This window comes from Mirounga angustirostris, unplaced genomic scaffold, assembly GCF_029215605.1.
Source record: "Mirounga angustirostris isolate CCGP_5_RB_7025 unplaced genomic scaffold, mMirAng1.0.hap1 SCAF_1, whole genome shotgun sequence".
NCBI classification, from domain to species: Eukaryota; Metazoa; Chordata; class Mammalia; order Carnivora; family Phocidae; genus Mirounga; species Mirounga angustirostris.
Genome location: NW_026991709.1, coordinates 155,626,249 through 155,647,460, shown reverse-complemented (window position 1 = coordinate 155,647,460; position 21,212 = coordinate 155,626,249). Strand labels below are relative to the sequence as shown.

Here is a 21,212-nt window from a genome sequence, read left to right as displayed (position 1 = left end):
ACCGCTCTTTTCCCTACCTTTTGGCACTGTTGAGAGAGGAAAAAGAAAAGGAAGGAAGGAAGGAAGGAAGGAAAGCCGCCTCCCATTTGTTCCATCCCTAAAGGCTCTTGCTCCTGACAATTTGGTCACTTGTGATCCATTCCATCCAATCCCATTTTTTTCCCCCTATAAGCTTAATTTACCATCTTTCGCATTTTAATCTTTCCAAATGCCTCTTGGCCACCAGCGTCTAAATGGTCTCATATTTCTTTAACCCCTTTCTTTGGTTTTCAGTTTCCATCTATAGGAAGGGCTAATTTATAAGTGTCCTCAAAGGCGCCTCAAACCGATGCTAGTAATCTCCAAACCTATTTTCTAGGTGCCGCATTTAAGTAATGGCAGTTACTGTCACTGGGTTTCTTCATACTAGAGAAGTGAGCATTTTTTTTTTTACCCTTCCTCTGCTTCACTTCCCATATCTCGTTCTGATAGTATTCATTTCACATTTCATCATTATGATAATAGGCATTTTGCTAAGTGCTAGGATTTAACTTTTTTTTAGTCTTGGGAGGGTATAGACTTATTCCAGTGATGCTATTACCATATTTTGAGAATTTTAAGAAATACTTTAAGTCCCCTTAGTCACGACTTACTCTTTTATTACTCACCTTATTCAGACTTTTTCTCTAAATGATTTTAAATTATGTTTTAAAGTATCAAATCAAGAATTGAGAATGATCACTTTGGATAGTGCTACAGATCCGGAGGAAGACTTGAGAAAAGGAGTTTTAACTTCCTAAGGTGGTTGGGAACAGTCCTTGTTAGGGTATTTAGGTTGTGGTATATTTGTTTCAAATAGTTTTCTTTAGTCATACCTAATGTAACAAATTACAAATTTCCAAAATACATAACATTCTAAGGTACACTCAAGGAAAATTATTCGATGGTAATTTAAAATTGTTTGGTATAACTCAGAAGGTGCTCTAGAATTTTAGTATCATTTTTCAATAGTATTTACTATTCTAGATTACAGATGTAAAATTGGATTTAGACCCTGTACTGTGTATAAACTTATTTCATTCCCCTAAAGGTTTATCTGAAAACTCCAGTTACCTGCTCACCTACTTTCCCTTTTAAGGTCTTCCTCTTATTAAATGCTGCACAATATTCAGTTTGTGATTTTCCACTGTTTAGATTTCAGAATAAATAGGGATTAATCATACATAGGCTTACCTAAGGTAAAGAGAAGTCAAAAAGTAATTTGAAAAATCACTTTTCAGTGTGGATAAAACCATTTGCATACTTCAATCCAAATTTTTAGTGTTTGGAAACTATTAACTTACTATAAACCAATAAAAGGTAAAAGGTGAATATAGTGAAAACTGTCTTTATTTTTATTGCCTTTTATTTTCAACAATGATTACTTGAACTTAAAAAAAAAAAAAAAAGCCTTTATTAACTAATGGTTACTGAAAAGCCAAACCTTTCCAGCCCACTTCATATTCTCTTTCAACCATTTCAGGGCAGAACAGTGTTCCAAACTATAAACCTGTTCCTTATTAACATTGACGGTCATGTGCTTAATGAAGAGCTTTGGATCCGATATACGAGCAGCCATAATTAATCTTTCCACTGCGGCTTGATAATCATCCTTGCTCCGAGATTTGTTTTCTTCACATCTACAAATTGAACAACTCACAAAGTCAGAAACTATAGTTTATTCAAAAGAGTCATTTACATTTACTGGCACTAAGCTACGAGTCTTTTTACTGTATTCCTCTGATAGTGGCTTTCAAATTTTTTCGAACATTTTATACTGTGACCCAGTATATACCCTCATACATAAAGATGGAAGTTTCACAAAACAAGACTTACCCTTAAGACAAGGTACTCTACTTTCTACTGTCTTTTATTTTTTTTAAAGATTTTATTTAGTTATTTGACAGAGAGAAAGCAAGCACAAGCAGGGGGTGGAGCAGGCAGAGGGAGGGGCAGGCTCTCTGCTGAGCAGGGAGCCCCACGGTGGGACTCCTTCTGGGAGCATGACCTGAGCTGAAAGCAGTCGTTTAACTGACTGAGCCACCCAGGCGGGATCCCTGTCTTTTATTTTTTTAATAATGTGGTTGTAGGGGTGCCTAAGTGGCACAGTTGATTAATCTTCTTACTCTTGGTTTCAGGCCCCGATCTCAGGGTTGTGAGATCAAGCCCATTCCCATGTTTCACTCTGCACTCAGCGAAGAATCTGCTTAAGACTTTCTCTCCTCCTTTTCCCCTCCCCTATATGTACTTCCTCTCTCTTTCTCAAATAAGTAAATAAATCTTTAAAAAAAATAATGTGGTTGCAATTCCCTAAATTGATTTCATCACACAAATGCACTACAGCCCACAGTTTGAAAAACAGTGATCTGGAACACAGTTAATAATCTCTCTTTTTGTATTCTGAAAGTTGGTAACTGCATACTATTCACTGTAATGTATATAAGAATACTGAATTTAATCAAATTGGAGTTACTAACAGTCACATGTCTTACCTTGATATTAGCTATTTTTAATTATAAGCATATACTTAACAGGTAGCTAACCTTTGGTAACAGAATTGTAGCTATATACTTTTACTAAATTTCCAGGTTTTTTTTTTTTGTCTTGATTTAAGATTCTTCACAAAGTGCTAGTTACTTTTCTAATAACTTTTCTACCAGTCTCCAAATTTCATAAAATTCTTATGACTGTTTATCCTAAGGGATAGGGAGTGGGAAGTTTTTAAAATAGAGATGTGGCTGTTATTTTAGGCATCAGTTTTTTGTGTTCACTGTATCCTGCTCTTGGCACCTGTAGGGCCCAACAGCAGGGTGCAAGAATGAGTCTACTTGCATTAATACCTTAGTGTGTTGCACAGAGTGGTGCGAGTGAGAACTTCAGCTTAGTCACCAAGTGGTCACAGAGTAGTCACAGAGAGGTCACAGAGAAAAAGGACTGGCAGGTGCCTTCTACTACATTCTGGCTTAAGAAGTGGTGCCTAAAATCTGGTAGACTGGGCATATGCCAACTAGGTGCAGTTTTTGAAAGTCTAAAGATGAATAAAATTCTCCCTGAGAGAGGTTAGTGTAACAAGGCAGGTCTTAGTATGATAATAATAATAGAGAAAATCATATTGTTTGGGACAAAGTTAAAGATTTAGGCATGTCACTAGTTATGCACTGAGGTCACAAATACCCCCCAAATTCAGCAATGAATAAAAAGGCTGCATATATATGGGAAATGAAAAGCTATGAGAAAATCAGACCCTCCTCAGGAAGTTGGGGAGCCCAAATGCCTCATGCCACTTCGAGTGCACAGTAGTAAACAAGGAGGCCCTCAGAAAAGAACAGAGCTACTAAAAGAAAAAAACAAAAAGCTAATTGTAGTGGGTTTTTAAAAAAGTGTGGACCTAAAATAAATTATTTCCTGGGGTGCCTGGGTGGCTCAGTCGGTTAAGTGTCTGACTCGACCTCAGCTCAGGTCTTGATCTCAGGGTTGTGAGTTCAAGCCCAGCGTAGAACCTACTTTAAAAAAATTATTTTCTAAAAAAAAAGAAGAAGATAGCAGGAGGGGAAGAATGAAGGGGGGGAAATCGGAGGGGGAGACGAACCATGAGAGACGATGGACTCTGAAAAACAAACTGAGGGTTCTAGAGGGGTGGGGGGTGGGAGGATGGGTTAGCCTGGTGATGGGTATTAAAGAGGGCATGTTCTGCATGGAGCACTGGTGTTATGCACAAACAATGAATCATGGAACACTACATCTAAAACTAATGTTGTAATGTATGATGATTAACATAACAATAAAAAAATTTAAAAAAATTATTTTCTAATTTTCTTCCCTTTAAGTATGGGCTAGGTTAAATGACTCGCTATCACACATGGAATTAGACAGAAATGACAGCGTGTACCTTTGGACACTGGTTATTAGATGACAATTCTTCCTGGGTCTCTGCATTTCTAGAAGTTTTGAGAGCAGAGACACTGACTACCTCTTGTTCTGCATTTCAAGGATGTTTATATAGTGGACAACCTCGAAAGACAAAGATAGGGTCTTCTAGAGCAAAGGGTAGGTTTGCTTATAGCCTTACAAGATGGAGATGGTATTTCCCTGCAGAGCAACAGGGCAGGCATGCTTATCATTCACTGTAACAGATTCAGGTCCCCTATAGTTCAAGATTACTCTTCTATAACAGAACCCAGTGCATGTGCAAGTATCCAGCTGGGCCCATCTGTGGGACTTGGGGAGCAAAACAAGAGATACAAATATGTAGATAATCATACTGCTTGCTATACCATAAGTAATAACATCTTCTGTCTCCAATGCAAGAATCTTGCGTCTTAGGGGCACCTGGGTGGCTCAGTTGGTTAAGCGACTGCCTTCAGCTCGGGTCATGATCCCAGGGTCCTGGGCTCGAGCCCCGCATTGGGCTCCCCGCTCAGCGGAGAGCCTGCTTCTCCCTCTCCCTCTGCCTGCCGCTCCCCCTGCTTGTGCTCTCTCTCTGTGTGTCAAATAAATAAATAAAATCTTAAAAAAAAAAAAAGAATCTTGCGTCTTATGCTAGGATTTAGGAACCGTGTCAGATTGACTGGTAGCCTGCAAATAGGGTGAAATTGAGAGCCTTCACAGTTCTTGATATAGGTCATAAAAGGCACTGTAGGGGCGCCTGGGTGGCTCAGTCTTTAAGCGTCTGCCTTCGGCTCAGGTCATGATCCCAGGGTCCTGGGATCGAGTCCCGCATCAGGCTCCTTGCTCAGCGGGGAGCCTGCTTCTCCCTCTGCCACTCCCTGCCACTCTGCCTACTTGTGATTCCTCTCTCTCTCTCTCTCTCTCTGTGTCAAATAAATAAATAAAATCTTAAAAAAAAAAAAGGCACTGTAGCTTCCTCCTTGCCTTTTCTCTCTTGGATCACTCACTCAGAGAAGTTAGCTGTCTGTCATGAAAACACTCAAGGAACTGAGGATTCTTGGCAACAGGTATGTTAGTGAGCCATCTAGAAAATGGATCCTCCAGCCTCAGTCAAACCATCATGTAGGTGACCTCAACTCCTGACCAACTCAGAGATTCTGAGCCAGAACCATACTGCTAAGCTACTCCAAAATTCCTGACCCACAGAAATTAAAATAATATTTGCTGTTTTAAGCTGTTTGGGGATAATTTATATGCAGTAATAGATAACTGATAGGATATCCAATCTGATGATGTGGTTTATAATACTGATAAACTGAAGCAAAATTCTTGTCAAGAAACTCTAAAACAGGAAACCCATGAGATCTTTATTAGTTTCCTTGATAGGCTGATAAGAAATTTGAGTGGTGGGGCGCCTGGGTGGCTAGTTGGTTAAGCGACTGCCTTCGGCTCAGGTCATGATCCTGGAGTCCCGGGATCGAGTCCTGCATCAGGCTCTCTGCTCGGCAGGGAGTCTGCTTCTCCCTCTGACCCTCCTCCCTCTCATGCTCTCTGTCTCTCATTCTCTCTCTCAAATAAATAAATAAAATCTTTAAAAAAAAAAAAAGAAAGAAATTTGAGTGGTATAAGCCTACAGTCTGGGACTTCGAACAAAATTATTCGAAGAGATACCAGTCTGGTCCAACAGCTACATTATAATATTATGCATTTATAACAACATTTTAAAATCTAGAAATTAGGCTGATAGCTTTATTTTCAACAGAATTCTTTACTGAGCCAAATAAACTATCACATATTTCCCTTTTAGACCTGGTTTTTAGATCTTTTGTGTTGACCAGAAAGATAAGTAACTTTTAGATACCTATCTAAAAACTATCTGTACACAAGAAAGGCTGATACTTAAAGAGGGTCTATTTCTTTGAACATCTGACAGCATCTTGAAGTTGCTAATGTATTTATTAAATGCCAGCTTATTTGGTTTTAAGTCTCAAACAGGTCAAATCCTTTTTCAATTTAAATGTTACCGAAGTTTGTAAATACATACATATACTAGTGTAAATACATACATATACTAGTATGTATGTATATGTACATATATATTATATATGTGTGTATATATAAAGTATGCATAAAAATATATATAATATTTATTATAAAATGTAAGATATATAAAAACATTTACATCCTAGGTCAGGTGTAGGGAGCCATGATCTGCTTTTAGCATGCAGTTAGAAGTTACCAACCTTTTCAAAACTATCTGCAGGATCTGTGTAGAAGTTCCAGGACTCTGAATACTACTAGCATTAGATACTAGGAAGATTTCAATAGCTAAAAGCATTTCAATCTCAGATAAATAAGAAGGAATCAGTAGAAGTTTTCGGTATAAATTTCCCTCCAACGGTGGGTAGCAACCCAATGAAAGAGCACCTGGAAATCAAATAATAGATCAAACTTTACTAAAACCCCAACAAGTGAAAAGCTAGACTTCCACAGGTGATAATTACTTACATTACAGAATGATTCTTCAGATCAGTAGGTTTATTATACAAATTATATGGTGGTAAGCTTATCCTAGTACATTTGATATTATTCTTTGTAAAATACCTCTGAAACATTAAATATGAAGTAAGAAATATATTTTAAAAACTCTCCTAAAAACTACTTTTGAGCCTCATTGTGGCAACTACCCATTTATTTCAAGCCATGGTCAACACAACATAATTTCAGAATAACTAAAAAAACCAGAATAGCGACTTGGGTTTTGTTTAAATGGGATCTGGTCTAATAGCAACTACATATATTTGTAATTATTGCCTATCCTGAATTATGAATCCAAAATGTAGAAAAAAAGTAGAAATTATAATTTGGAGATTTTTCTGTCACACAGATATTATACTATTTTTGAGCATTTATTTATAGTGCTGTTATAGTTTGTGTAATAAACATTTACTGTTCTACTCTATGTCTGATATTGAGCTAAGCATTATTTAGATATAAAAATAAATAAAATACATATCTTTCCTGTAGGTGATCACTGTGTTGTAGGTGCTCAGTGTGTTGTAGGTGTTCACCAATTCATGTTCTAAAAATTTTACTTTTCAAGAAAAGAGATTTAATTTTTAAACTGTTTAGGTGCTTATTACAAATGATATGTAGGGAAATACCCTTAAGTCCTAAGACATCCAACCTGTATATAGACAATATTATACTGTCCTGTTTTACTGAAACCAATTTAAATCTGTATGTAAAATTTGTTTAAAATGTTTTGTTAAGATAAGTTCTTTAAGAAATCTAATGTGGATGATGATGGTTAATCTTTGAGGACTTACTATGTGCCAGGAACCTGTGGTAAACACATAGGTTTTACCTAATTTTAACTGACAGTTTACTATTTTGAAATCAGGTACAGTGACTCCCACATTATAGGTGAAGGGGCTTTGGGAATCACCCCAGCCTTCTGACTCCACAGATTTTGGATTCCTAAATACTAGGTAGTCCCACCTCCCTAGGTCACTTCTAGGACTACTATCAACTCATTTACTTTCCTAGCTATTGATAAGTATAATTTACATACATTCTTGTTTTACTTTGCTGATCAGATGAGGAAAACAAAAAATAACAAACTGAATAGAAATTTACTATCATTAACTTTTTTCCCCTAAAAGCAAATATGAAAAGAAAAATATTCCCATTTGGTTTTAGGGGGAAAACATAATGGAAAGACACACTAATAACATCTCCCTTCCTGACTTTCCGGCTCTGAGAGAAAATCAGTATTTTTAGGACTAGTGAGAGCAAGTCAGCAGCATCAGGAAGGCAACTTTACCGTCCCTGGACAGTTTCCTTTTGATTAGTTTGAAAACAAAAAACAAAGCCAAGCCATAAAGAAAGTGAAAGACAATTCACAGAGTGGAGGAAAAAAATCGAAATTCATGTATTCGACATGGGACTTGCATTCAGGGCATATATATATCTATATGTGTACTGTGTGCATGTGTATGTGTATATATGTGTGTACTCTTACAACTCAACAATAAACCCAATTTAAAAATGTACAAAGAAAAAAATGGGTAAAGGATTTCTCCACAGAAGATACACAAATGGCCAATAAGCACATGAAAAGGTGTTCAACATCATTAGTCATTAGGATTATGCAAAATCAAAACCACAATGAAATATCACTTTATATCCACCAAGAAAGCTAAAATAAAAAACACAGTGTAATAAGTGTTGGTGAAGATGTGAAGAAAATGGAAATCTCAAACTTGAGTGGTGGGTATGTAAACATAAAATGATGCAGCTTCTTTGGGAAAATAGATTGGCAGTTTCTCAAAATAGTAAAAACATAGATTTAGCATATGAGCCAGCAATTCTGCCCCCAAGAGAAATAAAAATATATATCCACACAAAAACTTCTATGCGAATGTTTGCACAGTGTTATTAATAATAACCAAAAAGTAGAAACCACTCAAATGTCCATCAAAGGATGGATGGATAAATAAATTCCATACAATGGAATATTATTCAGCAATAAAAAGGAATAAAGTATTGATACATGCTACAACATGGATGAACCTTGAAAATATTCTACTAAGTGTAAGAAGCTAGTCATAAAAAACTACATACTGAATTATTTCACTTATGTGGAATGTCCAGAATGTGCAAATCCACAGAAATAGAGTAGATTACTTGTTGTCTAGGGCTGGGTCAGCAGGAGGCATCTAGGGAATGCTAATGTGTTTAGGGTTTCTTTTTCTGGTGGTGCTGAAGATGTTCTAAAATTAGATTGTGATGATGGCTGCACAATCTGTGAGTATAATAAAAACTAATGCACTGTCCACTTTAAATGGGTGAATTTTATGGTATGTGAAGTTATTTCAATAAAGCTGTATAAAATATTAAAAAAAAAAAAAGCAGAACAAAGGCACTGGCACCACAGTCTTAACAGTGTCTTGATGAAAAAGACATCGGCCCAGAATCAGGTACCACTAGACTGATTATAAGGCACTGAAAGGCTTTTTAGAGTGGTAACTATGTGTGAAGATAAATCTAAAGAAAGATCCAACGATATTTTAAATGTCAACACTGTCAGGAAATAAGATGTTTTGAAGACTGATCAATGATTGTAAATTACTCATTTCATTCTATAACTCAGGTACATTAAAAAAAATAGAGACACCTGGGTGGCTCAGTCAGTTAAGCATCTGCCTTTGGTTCAGGTCATGATCCTGGGTTCCTGGGATCGAGCCCCACATCCAGCTCCCTGCTCGGCAGCAGGGAGTCTGCTTCTCCCTCTCCCTCTGCCTCTGCCCCTCCCCCTGCTTGTGTGCTCTCTTTCTTTTTATAAATAAATAAAATCTTTAAAAAAAAATACTCTGTCCTATACCTCACCTGCATAAGTCCCAGAAGTTCACTGCATATGAAACTAGGCATAGATGTGTTTAGATAAGAGGAAAAGTGCTAGTAAAAAAGGTACTGTATTGTACCTAGGCATGAATTGTTTTAACACTACTAAAAAAGAAAAACTCTAAAAATAAATTATGATTAGGACTGGAAGAATTTGGGGGGAAAATGGGGAATGATTGCTAATGGATATGGGGTTTCTTTTTGGCATGATGAAAATGTTCTAAATGAACTGTGGTGATGGCTACACAACTGTGAATACCTTACCACCACTATAAATGGGTGAACTGTAATGGTATTTGAGTTATGTCTCAATAAAGGTGTTAATAAAAAATTTTACAAGTTTTTTTAAGTTTAGCTGCTTTAATACAAAATCTTATTTCCAACTAAAAAATAGATATTCATAGAAATCTCACTGAAATGTTTCCAAGTTTAGGTTTTGTTCCTGTCACATATAAACACCTTTAATTGTTCAATTTGGGGAACACGCCATTATTAACAATTATTTGGAAAATAAATAACCCCATTAACATTGATTCTAAAAACTAAAATCAAAAAGTTATAGCAAACAGTACATATATACTTTGTGTGTGATTTCTAGTAATCTGCAGTGAAACAGTATAAGGAGTTGAAACATAACCACAAAATTGAAATGAGGTGTTTATGAACAAACTAAATTTCTGATCATCCTTAAAAAAAAACAACAACTCTGCTTTCAAAACTTTTGATTGACCCAGTACATAATCTGTATACATGTAACTGAAATGAAATTTTACCAAATAATACTTAACCTTACTACCTGTAATGTATGCTAAGGTTTTCTTTCTTGTTTCATTGGGAAAAAAAGTCACCACCGGCTTAACTGATCACAGCTGGCAGTGTGAAAAACACTTCCCAGTGCTGTGGGGATGGCTGGGATGTTTGGCCCATCTGGCATAGTAGTGACACATAGTAGGCACTCAAATGTTTATTATATACATGGCAGTCAAAGAAATGGAAATTCAAGGGCACCTGTGCAGCTCAGGTCATGATCTCAGGGTTGTGAGATCAAGCTTAGGATTCTTTCTCTCCCTCTCCCCTTGCCCCTCCCCCTCTCGCTCATGCTTGCAGGCTCTCTCTCTCAAAAAAAAAAAAAAAAAAAAAAAAGAAACAGAAATTTAAGACAAATTACTGTAGGAAGGCAGAAAAGAGTTGTTTTCTGGATCTAGATTCTATACGAAATTACTTCCCAATTCAAATACCTGTGAGGTGGCTGGGACTAGAGAAAGCATTAGTTTTCCAGGCTTACTGGTTAAGAACAACTGTAAACAGATTAACAAAGTTCTATTACTAGGAACCATGCAAAAAAACTATGTATCATGTTCAGTAATGGCAGCCTCTGTACTTCCTATGTGGCCTGCTATAAAATATTCTAACTTATAAAGATGAGGGATATGGCAGGGATGAATAAAATATATAAACACTCCTTAAACTTCATTCTACCCAGTTATTTTACTCCTATATATTTATAAGTTATGCCAAACTGGTTCAAATGCTGTCATTTATTTCCTTTGTGCACCCTCCAGTGGGCATACTAATGTGCAAAGAAATGAAGATATAATAATTAGAAACAAGGGAAAGAACAGGTTTCAAAAGAGAGCACAAATCTGTGTAGACCACTATATTTGAATGTGTATCAAATGCTCTTTTTATATATTTAAATGCCTAGTCATAAAAATTATGCAAGGCTTCAGGGTTAGAAAAATCAAAGTCAAAACTAATATAACAAATATAAATTTTTTAAATGTAACTTACTTTTGTAGTGGGCTCTGGCTTTGAGCCATAAACAACTCCTTCCTAAAGAAGTAATTAATCTTCTAAGAAAGGAGAAATCAATAGGGATGTTCTTTGAAATCATGAATTCTGCTACAGAGGATGACATACCAAGACTGTTGCTTTCTATACAGGCCTCTAGAAGTTTATTAAAAAGAAGGCTATACTGTGAGACCTCCACAGTTTCTGGAAAAAAAAAAAAAGAAGATATGAAATCGATCTAGCTTAGTCTCTCCATCTTCTCTCTCTCACTATTTTCTTTTCTCTCTGCTCCCATTGGCACTTTGCTACACACTATGGGAGTCACAGTCACTAAAATGCAATCATCTTATATATTCTCTAAGAAACAAATAAGCATTCAACAAAAGCAAACTCATTCATTTACTTCGTAACAAAGAATAAGAAAGGAAGCTTGACAACTATTGCAGAGGCTGCATTAAACACCCATTCGTGATCCCCACGTGTCTGCATCTGCAGTGTCTCAAAATGAATGACTTGCACAGTTCTGCTTGCATTGTCTACATACAGTTCAGACCTCAGACTTAATTTTCCATGACTAAAAATAAATCACCCCCTCATAATATTCTCTCTCAAATTAAAAACAAATCTTTTATTGGGCATTTCTAGTTCAATTCCTCACTTAGAAGAAAGTGAAGTCACCTTGGAGACTGCCAAGTCTTTTATTCCCTATATTCAGTCAGTTCAATCTATAACCTAGACTCTGGTCTTTATCACTTTATCTGCAGCAACCTTTAGGGATCTAGGCCTTAGCAGGAAATTAATCTCCTTACCTTTTAGTCTCTTCCTAAACATCTCCACCAGTGGAACTTTCCTATAACACTGACTGACTGATAAAACAGTGTGGGAGGCCCTCAGGTTAACATTCTGATGAAGTGGTAACCTGCCACTCTGAACCCATTGCTCAGCTCATTTTGACCCAAAGCTTTTGCTCATGCTTCCCTTAACATGGGCTCTCTTCCTGTTCATACTTGACATACTCAGACTTGAGCGTTAGGATCTGAGAGCACTACCTACTATGGCCCACATTAATAATCCCTTTCTTTAAACTTGTCATTTGCTAATTTCCTCCATTTATTTCATGTTTCCCTATGTTTCAAGGTAATGGAAACTAAGCTTTATATTTATATATATAGTAAGTAATAAAAGAAGTATTCTTCATTATTCTAATGCAATGAATTTTTACCACATGAAGCTTGCTGGGGCATTACTGTTTGCTGCTGACCTGACAGGTAAGGAAAGGGGACTGACGAAAACAGTTGGGAACTGCTGACAACCCAAAGGTGAGCACCTCTGCTTTAAAACAAAACAAAACAAAACAAGACAAAACAAAGAAAAGCATATTCAGTTTTCAGGGAGCACATTTTGCAGAAAACAATTTCATTAAAAATATATGCTCAACCAAAACAGGTGCAGAACTGTTTCTTATTTAAACACCAGATGGGGACGCCTGGGTAGCTCAGTCAGTTAAGCGTCTGCCTTCAGCTCAGGTCAAGATCCCAGGGTTCTGGGATCGAGTCCTACATTGGTCTCCTTGCTTGTTGGAGAGCCTGCTTCTCCCTCTGCCTGCCTCTCCCCCTGCTTGTGTGTGTGTGCATGCTCTCTGACAAATAAACAAAATCTTAAAAAAAAAAAAAAAAAAACCCAGATGGACAAGAGATTAATTGAAACTTTTAAAAAACATACCTTGAGAATTTTGAAAACCTGGTAGATTTTGCAAAACTTCAAATGTCTGTCTGTAAAGGCTCTTGGCCAAGATTTCATGTGCAATTGTACAGAGCAGATTATGTCGATTGAGTACATCCAGTCTATCACAAGGCCACAGTGGTGTATTGATGATCCATTCTGACTCTTGCAAAAAGAAAAAGGTACTAATACTTTATACTATGGAAATTACACTTAACAATATAATCACAACTGTTTTCAAATATAAGTATCAAAACTTAAGTATGTGTTCAGAAAAGATAACAATAACTCAAATTTATTAGAAACAACTTATATAGCGAGGATCACCATCCTAAGGAGATGCAAACTAATAAGCACTTTGTTATATGTATTTTTTAATTAATTCATTTTTCTAAGTGAACTAATCAGTTATTGATTCTGAAGTTAATGTTTATTTTTGCATGACAATAATGTTTTGATTATAGTGAATATTTGTTATAATGTAAAATATTATTTGTGTGGACAAGTTTAACAATTTTACAATAAAGAATACATAATTTAGGGGCCCCTGGGTGGCTCAGTCAGTTAAGCGTCTGACTCTTGATTTCAACTCAGGTCATGATCTCAGGGTCGAGAGACGGAGCCCTGCATTGGGCTCTGTGCTCAGTGCAGAATTGGCTTGAGATTCTCTCCTTCCCCTCTGCCCCTCCCCCTGCTCACGCACTCTCTCTCTCTCTCAAATAAATAAAGGGGAGCCTGGGTGACGCAGTCAGTTAAGGGTCAGAGTCTTGGTTTCAGCTGCTCAGGTTGTGATCTCAGGGTCAGGAGATTGAGCTCTGCATTGGGCTCCACAAACAGTGTGGAGTATGCTAAAGTTTCTCTCTCTCTCTGCCCCTTCCCACACTCGTGCCCTCTCTCTCTCTCTGAAATAAATAAATAAATAAATAAATAAATAAATAAACAAACAAATCTTTAAAAAATAAAATACATAAATAAAATCTTAAAAAAATACATAATTTAATTAGTTATTTTGGAGAACAGCTCCCTCCCAATTTTTAAACAATTTTTATTATAAAATATTTTACATGTACACAAGAATATCCAACATACGTAAGTTAAAAAAACATAATAAAGTTTTATGTACCCTTCATTCAGCTTAAAAAAAAGAATATTACCTATAATGCTGAAGTTCCTTAATTTCTGCCCTGATTTGCACAATAAAAGCAATAGGAGACTGTAATACAGAACACTGAGGTGCTAAAATATTAGATATGCCAGTATTTCATCATTTACCTAATTCCCTCAATCATCATACACAAGATACATAAATGAAACATTGTTATATAACACTCAAGTCACATTCCCCTGTTCTTCTTTTTTAACTTGACTAAGTGCAGGAGTCATGTATTCTTTTTCTTTTGTGGCCTTCCCAGCACAGTGAATACAAATAGTATTAAAGAAAGATTTGGCAATTCACGTACAGAATGCCAAAATAAAGCCTTAATTATCCAGTATAACTTTAAAATGAGCTTGTTTTGAAATTACTAGAGCCCACTTGATTGACTGATTGCTTGACTTGCTTTATAGTATGTGCTAGGCAATGTTTTACAAATATTGTTGCTCATTTAAACAGATACTTTCATTAATTTACTCCCAAATTTGCTTAAATTTTAATATATAGAGAAATTTAAATGAACTTATTATCTTCTGAAAGGACTACATAAATCAGCTGTTAAAACATAATTCCCGGTGTGCCTGGGTGGCTTAGTCGTTAAGCATCTGCCTTTGGCTCAGGTCATGATCCCAGAATCCTGGGAGCCCCGCATCGGGCTCCCTGCTCAGTGGGAAGTCTGCTTCTCCCTCTCCCACTCCCCCTGCTTGTGTTCCCTCTCTCACTGTGTCTCTCTCTGTCAAATAAATAAATAAAATCTTTATAAAACAAAAAACATAATTTCCATTTTTCCCCATAATTCCCAAAAGTAAAACCACTAAATCACCATTCCTTATAAACTGAATTGTATTTTTATCAAATAAGTTCAATTATTATTGGTTATATCTGGTAGATATGTCATATTTATAAAAAGTAGACTATGTGGCCTTTTTTATAACAATTGTATTGTTCTTTATTTAGTGCTCATTTTTTAATTATTAAGGAAGAATAATGGTCCCATTTTTTGAAAGAATAGACGGTATTTTAGGAGATTCATTTTGAAATCTTACCAAATTGTGTAGCTATCTTAAAAAATCTGAGTAAGTTGGCCATTTTATGTACCAAAATTAACTGAGACTGGTAATTGGGAAGTCATTTGTGAAATTAATAGCTTTTAACTAATCCACCCCATTCACAACTCTATCACTTTTATGAAAATTTTATAAGAACTCTTAGGAGAATTAAATTCTCAAAAACAAAAACCAGTTTACTCGTGTAAATACTAGTTTTATGGTGATAAAAGTTCTCATTGCATTAATCCTCATGTTTTTCTCTGTTCCACAGTTGGGAATATTTTCCATTTGTCTAAAAAATCTCAGAATCAAAGTGCAAGCAAATTTTCTATAATATCAATTCTTTGTCTATGCATATTCAGTCATTATTCATGCAAAATTTTGAATATAGGGCACTAAGAATATAAAGACTATTAAGATGGTCTGCAGTGAATGAATTCCCAGGCTAGTCAGTGAGATTTACCGAATTACTATCCTTTACCATAGTGAATACTGCATATACCATAAGGAATATCTAAAGATACCTTTTTCCCTTTAATATATACATTTAATATAATCCCAATCAAATTTCCTATAGAACTGTATGAAAAACTGACCCAGTAACTCTGAAATTCATCCAAAAGAATAAGCACTTGAGAATGTAAATAATAGTTTTGGAAGAGAAGTGAAAATGATCTTGCCTAAATAGACATTATCACATATTCTAAAGCTACATTAACTAAAAAGAGTTTGGTGCTACCACAGAAACAGAGATCCCTGGGAGAGAAAGCTAGTACAGAAACAGACCTAAGCAGACACAAGATTCCAATATATAATAAAAGTGGCATTTCAAAGAAGTGAATAAAGGGTGAGCTATGGCGTTTTGGGGGAATAAAATTACATTCCTACCTCATATCAAAATTTAAAACTGGTAATGAACCAAAAATTTTGAAAAACATAGGGTAAATATATAATTTTGAGATAGCTAAGGACTGCCTTAAAGCATGATACAAAACAAAAATTAGTAATAATTTAAAAAGCAGACCCATAAATACTGAGAATAAACTGTGGTGGAGAGGGAATGGACAAAATAGGTCAAGGAGAGTGGGAGATACAGGCTTCTAGTTATGGAATGAATAAGTCATGGGAATAAAAGGTATAGCACAGGGAATATAGTAAATGGTATTCTAATAGTGTTGTATGGTGACAGATGCTAGCTACGCTTGTAGTGAAAATTAACATAATATATAGAGATGTTGAGTCACTATGTTGTACACTTGAAATGAATGTAATATAGTGTGCCAGCTATACTAAAAAAAGAATATTAAAAAAATAGTTATACAAAAAAGAATACTAAAAAGAAAAAGCAGTTTCTGTTTAAGTAGAAAAAAGGTCAGGTGGGCGAAAGAAAAACAAAAATGCAAAAATATCATAAAGTTAAAGGAAAATGAAAAGCTAAGGAAGATATTTGCAAATATCCAACAAATCAAAGACTAATATCTTTTTTTTAAATTTTATTATGTTAGTCACCATACAGTACATCATTAGTTTTTGATGTAGTGTTCCATCATGATTCATTGTTTGCGTATAACACCCAGTGCTCCATGCGATACATGCCCTCCTTAATACCCATCACTGGGCTAATATCTTTTTTTTTTTAAAAGCTTTTTTTTTTTTTTAAGATTTTTATTTATTTGACAGAGAGAGAGACAGCGAGAGAGTGAACACAAGCAGGGGGCGTTGGAGAGGGAGAAGCAGGCTCCCCGCGGAGCAAGGAGCCTGATGTGGGACTCGATCCCAGGACCCTGGGATCATGACCTGAGCTGAAGGCAGTCGCTTAACCGACTGAGCCACCCAGGCGCCCTGGGCTAATATCTTTAATATTAATTAAGGCTAGTCAGTGAGATTACCAAATAACTATATTATTAATTAATAATAATTAATATTATTAAGATCGAACTATCATAATATTTTTTAAAGATTTTTTTATTTATTTGACAGAGAGAGGGAACACAAGCAGGGGGAGTGGGAGAGGGAGAAGCAGGCTTCCCACTGAGCAGGGAGCCTGATGTGGGGCTTGATCCCAGGACCCTGGGATCATGACCTGAGCCGAAGGCAGAGGCTTAACGACTGAGTCACCCAGGCGCCCCAGAACTATCATAATATTAAGGGGCATAATTTACAGTATGGTTTTTCCTGAGTGTGAATATATGCATCACTGATGGCAAGTTCCTGACTGGTTTTTAAGTTACATTATAATTTTAATAATTTATTTGTGTATTATAAAATTTATAAAAATAAAAGAGCATATTAAGTATAAAAACCAGATTAAACTGGTGATTTCATAGATACTATTGTTCAGGATGAGACCAAGCTGATTTACTCACTTTTAAAATAATGTTTATATTTTGGGGCGCCTGGGTGGCTCAGTCAGTTAAGCATCCAACTCTTGATTTCGGCTCAGATCATGCTCTCAGGGTCCAGGGATCAAATCGACATTGGGCTCCATGCTCAGCAGGGAGTCTGCTTGAGATTTCTCTCTCTCTTTCTCCCTCTGCCCCTCCCCCTGCTCATGTGCACTCTCTCTCTCTAAAATAAATAAATCTTAAAAAAAATGTTTATTTTTAAAATATAAACAATCACTATAAAAAATTAAAGCAAAACAGAAAAATACAAAGAAGAAATTAACAAAAATCTAAATCACTGAAAATGATTTCATATTTGATGAAAATTATTTGGGGGCACCTGGGTGGCTCAGTTGGTTGGGCGACTGCCTTCGGCTCAGGTCATGATCCCAGAGTCCCAGGATCGAGTCCTGCATCGGGCTCCCTGCTCAGTGGGGAGTCTGCTTCTCCCTCTGACCCTACCCCCTCTTGTGCTCTCTCTCTCTCAAATAAATAAAATAAAATCTTTAAAAAAAAAGAAAATTATTTGGGAAAGAGTTGTCAGTGACCTAAATAACGGCTATGCCTACATAGGTAGATATAAGTGAAACTGTTATATGAAAACAGAGACTGAAGAAGATGGCCTGGCCTAACACAACATTGTGCTGAACAGAGCCATCCACTGATTGAAAATGAAGACGACAGAGTTTTTCCCAAATATCAACACTGTTTATATGCTTATATTAGTACTGCAGTAACAGTCACTGGTCTAGGTATTCAGGTTAACCTGTATGCTAAATTTCCTACTACAAAAATATTAACACTTTTCTAAACAAACAAACCAAAAGAAACACACACACACACACACTTTAAACAATTCCAGCCTACAACAATAGAGATGGACTTTGAGAGCATTATGCTAAGTGAAGTAAGTGAAAAAGAGAAAGACAAATACTGTATGATCTCACTTATATGTGGAATCTTAAAAAAACATAAACTCCTAGGGCTGCCTGGGTGGCTCAGTTGGTTAAGCATCTGTCTTCAGCTCAGGTCATGATCCTGGGGTCCTGGGATCAAGCCCTGTATCAGGCTCCCTGCTCAGTGGGGAGTCTGGTTCTCCCTTTCTCTCTCCCTCTGCCCCTCCCCCAGCTTGTGCACTCTCACATAAATAAATAAAATCTTTACACACACACACACACCTAGAAAAAGAGATCAGATTTGTGGTTACCAGAGGTGGGGGGTAGGGAAATGGATGAAGGTGGTCCAAAGGCACAAACTCCTAATTATAATACTGCGGAGGTAATATACAACATGGTGACTATAGTTAACACTGCTGTATGACATACAGGAAAGTTTTTGAGAGTAGATCCTAAGAGTTCTCATCACAAGGGAAAAAAACACTTTTTTTTTTCTTTTTCTTGTATCTATATGAGATGATAGATATTAGCTAAACTTACTATACTAATCAATTCACAATATATATTATGCTATACTCCTTAAACTTACACAGTAGTGTATGTCAATTGTATCTCAATAAAATTAGGAAAAAGTCTAAATGAAAAACTCAAGAAGGTGCAAAGATACTTAAAGGAAAAAAATCCACAAGTAATGCATAATAAAAATGTAATAGTTATAGGGGAATGACTTGACGAAGTGTGGCTTAGGGACACAAGGGGAGGTGTGAGAAGTCCCCATGTGAGAGAGCTGTAGGATAGTGGTCTTCAAAGTGAGGTTCCCAGACCAGCATCAGCATCAGCAACATCTGAGAACTTCTAAGTAATGCAAATTCTCAGGACCCATCCCAGACTTAATGAATCAGAAAATCTGGGAATGGGCCAAGCAATTTGTGTTTTAACAATCTTCCAGTGTGTTCTGATGGTCAGCTTTGAGAATCACTGTCTTGGATTTATAAAAACAAGATCGGAATCACCATCTTCCTCAGGTCGCTGGCTAAGTTAGATCCAGGTCTGTTTATGTGATTTGTGCTTTGGCCCTAGTTGCAATTTTATAAAGTCCATTTAGAGGAAAGACTAGGAAAATAACAGTACTGGTATAAGGCTTAAAAATATGGACTTTGCAATCAGACAGACCTGGATTGGAATTCTTGCTCTATACTTATTTGCTGTGTGATCTTCTCTGAACCTCAGTGTCTTCATCTTGGGATACTTTCACCTACCTCATGGGGCTAGTGTTGATTAAATGAGGTGACACAAGTAACACACTTAACACAATGCTTTGGTATATAGCAAATACATTATTAAATCAATAATGAAGAGAAAGACTAAAATCTGAAAACAGACCAAGAACACGAACTAGTAATTCACAAAAAAGTAAGTACAAATGGAAAAAAAGGAGAGTTTTCTAATAAGCAATTAAATGCAAAGTAAAGCAGTAAATATCACTTTTCCCCTATCAAATTAGCAAAGAGATAAGAAAAATAATATTCGAAAAATAATACTGGTGAGGGTGTTTCATAACATGCATCTTCATACACTGGTAAGACTATAATTATTATAACCTTTCTAAAGGTATAGGGTACTTTTGTATTCCATTCCAAGAGATAAGACCTGGAATGGAAAGTACTGATAGCCAAATTAGGGTTTGTATAACTGGAATGCACCAGTCTGTCTGATAACTAAAAACCATAATATTGGGCACTAACACTTGGACTGTTTATATGCACCTGTGACTCCTTAAAAGGACAATGTCTGTATAGAAGACATACCTATGCAATAGTTCTCTAGGATTTTCTTACAAAGGGAGGCTTTTTAATAAACTTAAAATAACCTGACGCAAATCTGAATGGGAATGAGGGCAAATCTACCTAGCAATTCCATCAGAATTTATCCTAAGAATGTAATATTAGCAGGGATGTTTAGCAGGGATTATTGTTTTTCATAGACATCTGAAAACAAACTAGACCAAGAAAAGTGGATCCACAGAAATATTTATATAAATATATATATACTACTTCATTATTTATATATCTATATATTTATATAAATATACATATTACTTCATAAGAGAGAAAACCATGCATTCCAGTAAGTGATGTTGTAGAAGACTATTCCTTTTCACAAAAAGATGTCCATAGAAAGACTGTTCCCTGAAAAAAAAATGCAAGGTACAAAAAGAGTATGTATAGTAACATTAAAGCAGTTAACAGTCATTTCTGGCTGGACTGCATAAGGAATTTCTATCATCAGTTTTTCTTATCTACCTTTTATTTCTTGATAATGAATATGTGTTACTTACATTAAGGCAATAAAATTTAAAGTTCAAGGGCAGCTTCTCAAGAAATGGCATAACTTTTTACAAAATGTATATTCAAAGGGTTAAGACACTTATTCTTCAGCATCCAAACAATCATTACATAAATTATGGTTTTAAGGCTCTTTTTTATGCTGGTAAGGGGAGAAGGCAGGAATTCATTGTTCAATTGCCAAGATAGAAACTACTAGTACTGAGAAAGTTTTAAATGTCAAACTAAAACTCCAAAACAATAGATTTCTTCTCATCATAAAGTCTGCCACTCACTAAAATGTGTAAAATATTCTGCATTTCTGAAACATAACTAATGTATAACTCTTCTATAAAAACTTTAGGAGGTAATAAGTGCATATTTTTCCAAAAGGAAAAATATAGAAAAAACATATGTAAAAAGTTAATCTGCCACTTATCCCTGTCCTCCAAGTACTCAATTCCTTTTCCCAGAAGCAACCACATCATTTATTTCTTGTGCATCCTTCTACAAATATTTTAAGGGTATAAAAGCAAATATGTATTTATCCATATTATTTATTTTTGTTACTATGCACACTG

The 21,212-nt window shown here is 35.8% G+C and overlaps 1 protein-coding gene across 1 annotated transcript in view; it reads right to left on the bottom strand.

Annotated features, from left to right (window-relative positions):
* Nucleotides 1-1,248: 1,248 nt before the first annotated feature.
* The window catches only part of TOPAZ1 (testis and ovary specific TOPAZ 1), a 111,019-nt gene continuing 91,055 nt past the window's right edge, over nucleotides 1,249-21,212 (bottom strand). The window contains 4 exon segments of the mRNA XM_064590656.1: nucleotides 1,249-1,658; nucleotides 6,150-6,333; nucleotides 11,104-11,307; nucleotides 12,826-12,990. Coding sequence (XP_064446726.1) covers nucleotides 1,439-1,658; nucleotides 6,150-6,333; nucleotides 11,104-11,307; nucleotides 12,826-12,990 — 773 coding nt within the window. The 3' untranslated portion in view covers nucleotides 1,249-1,438.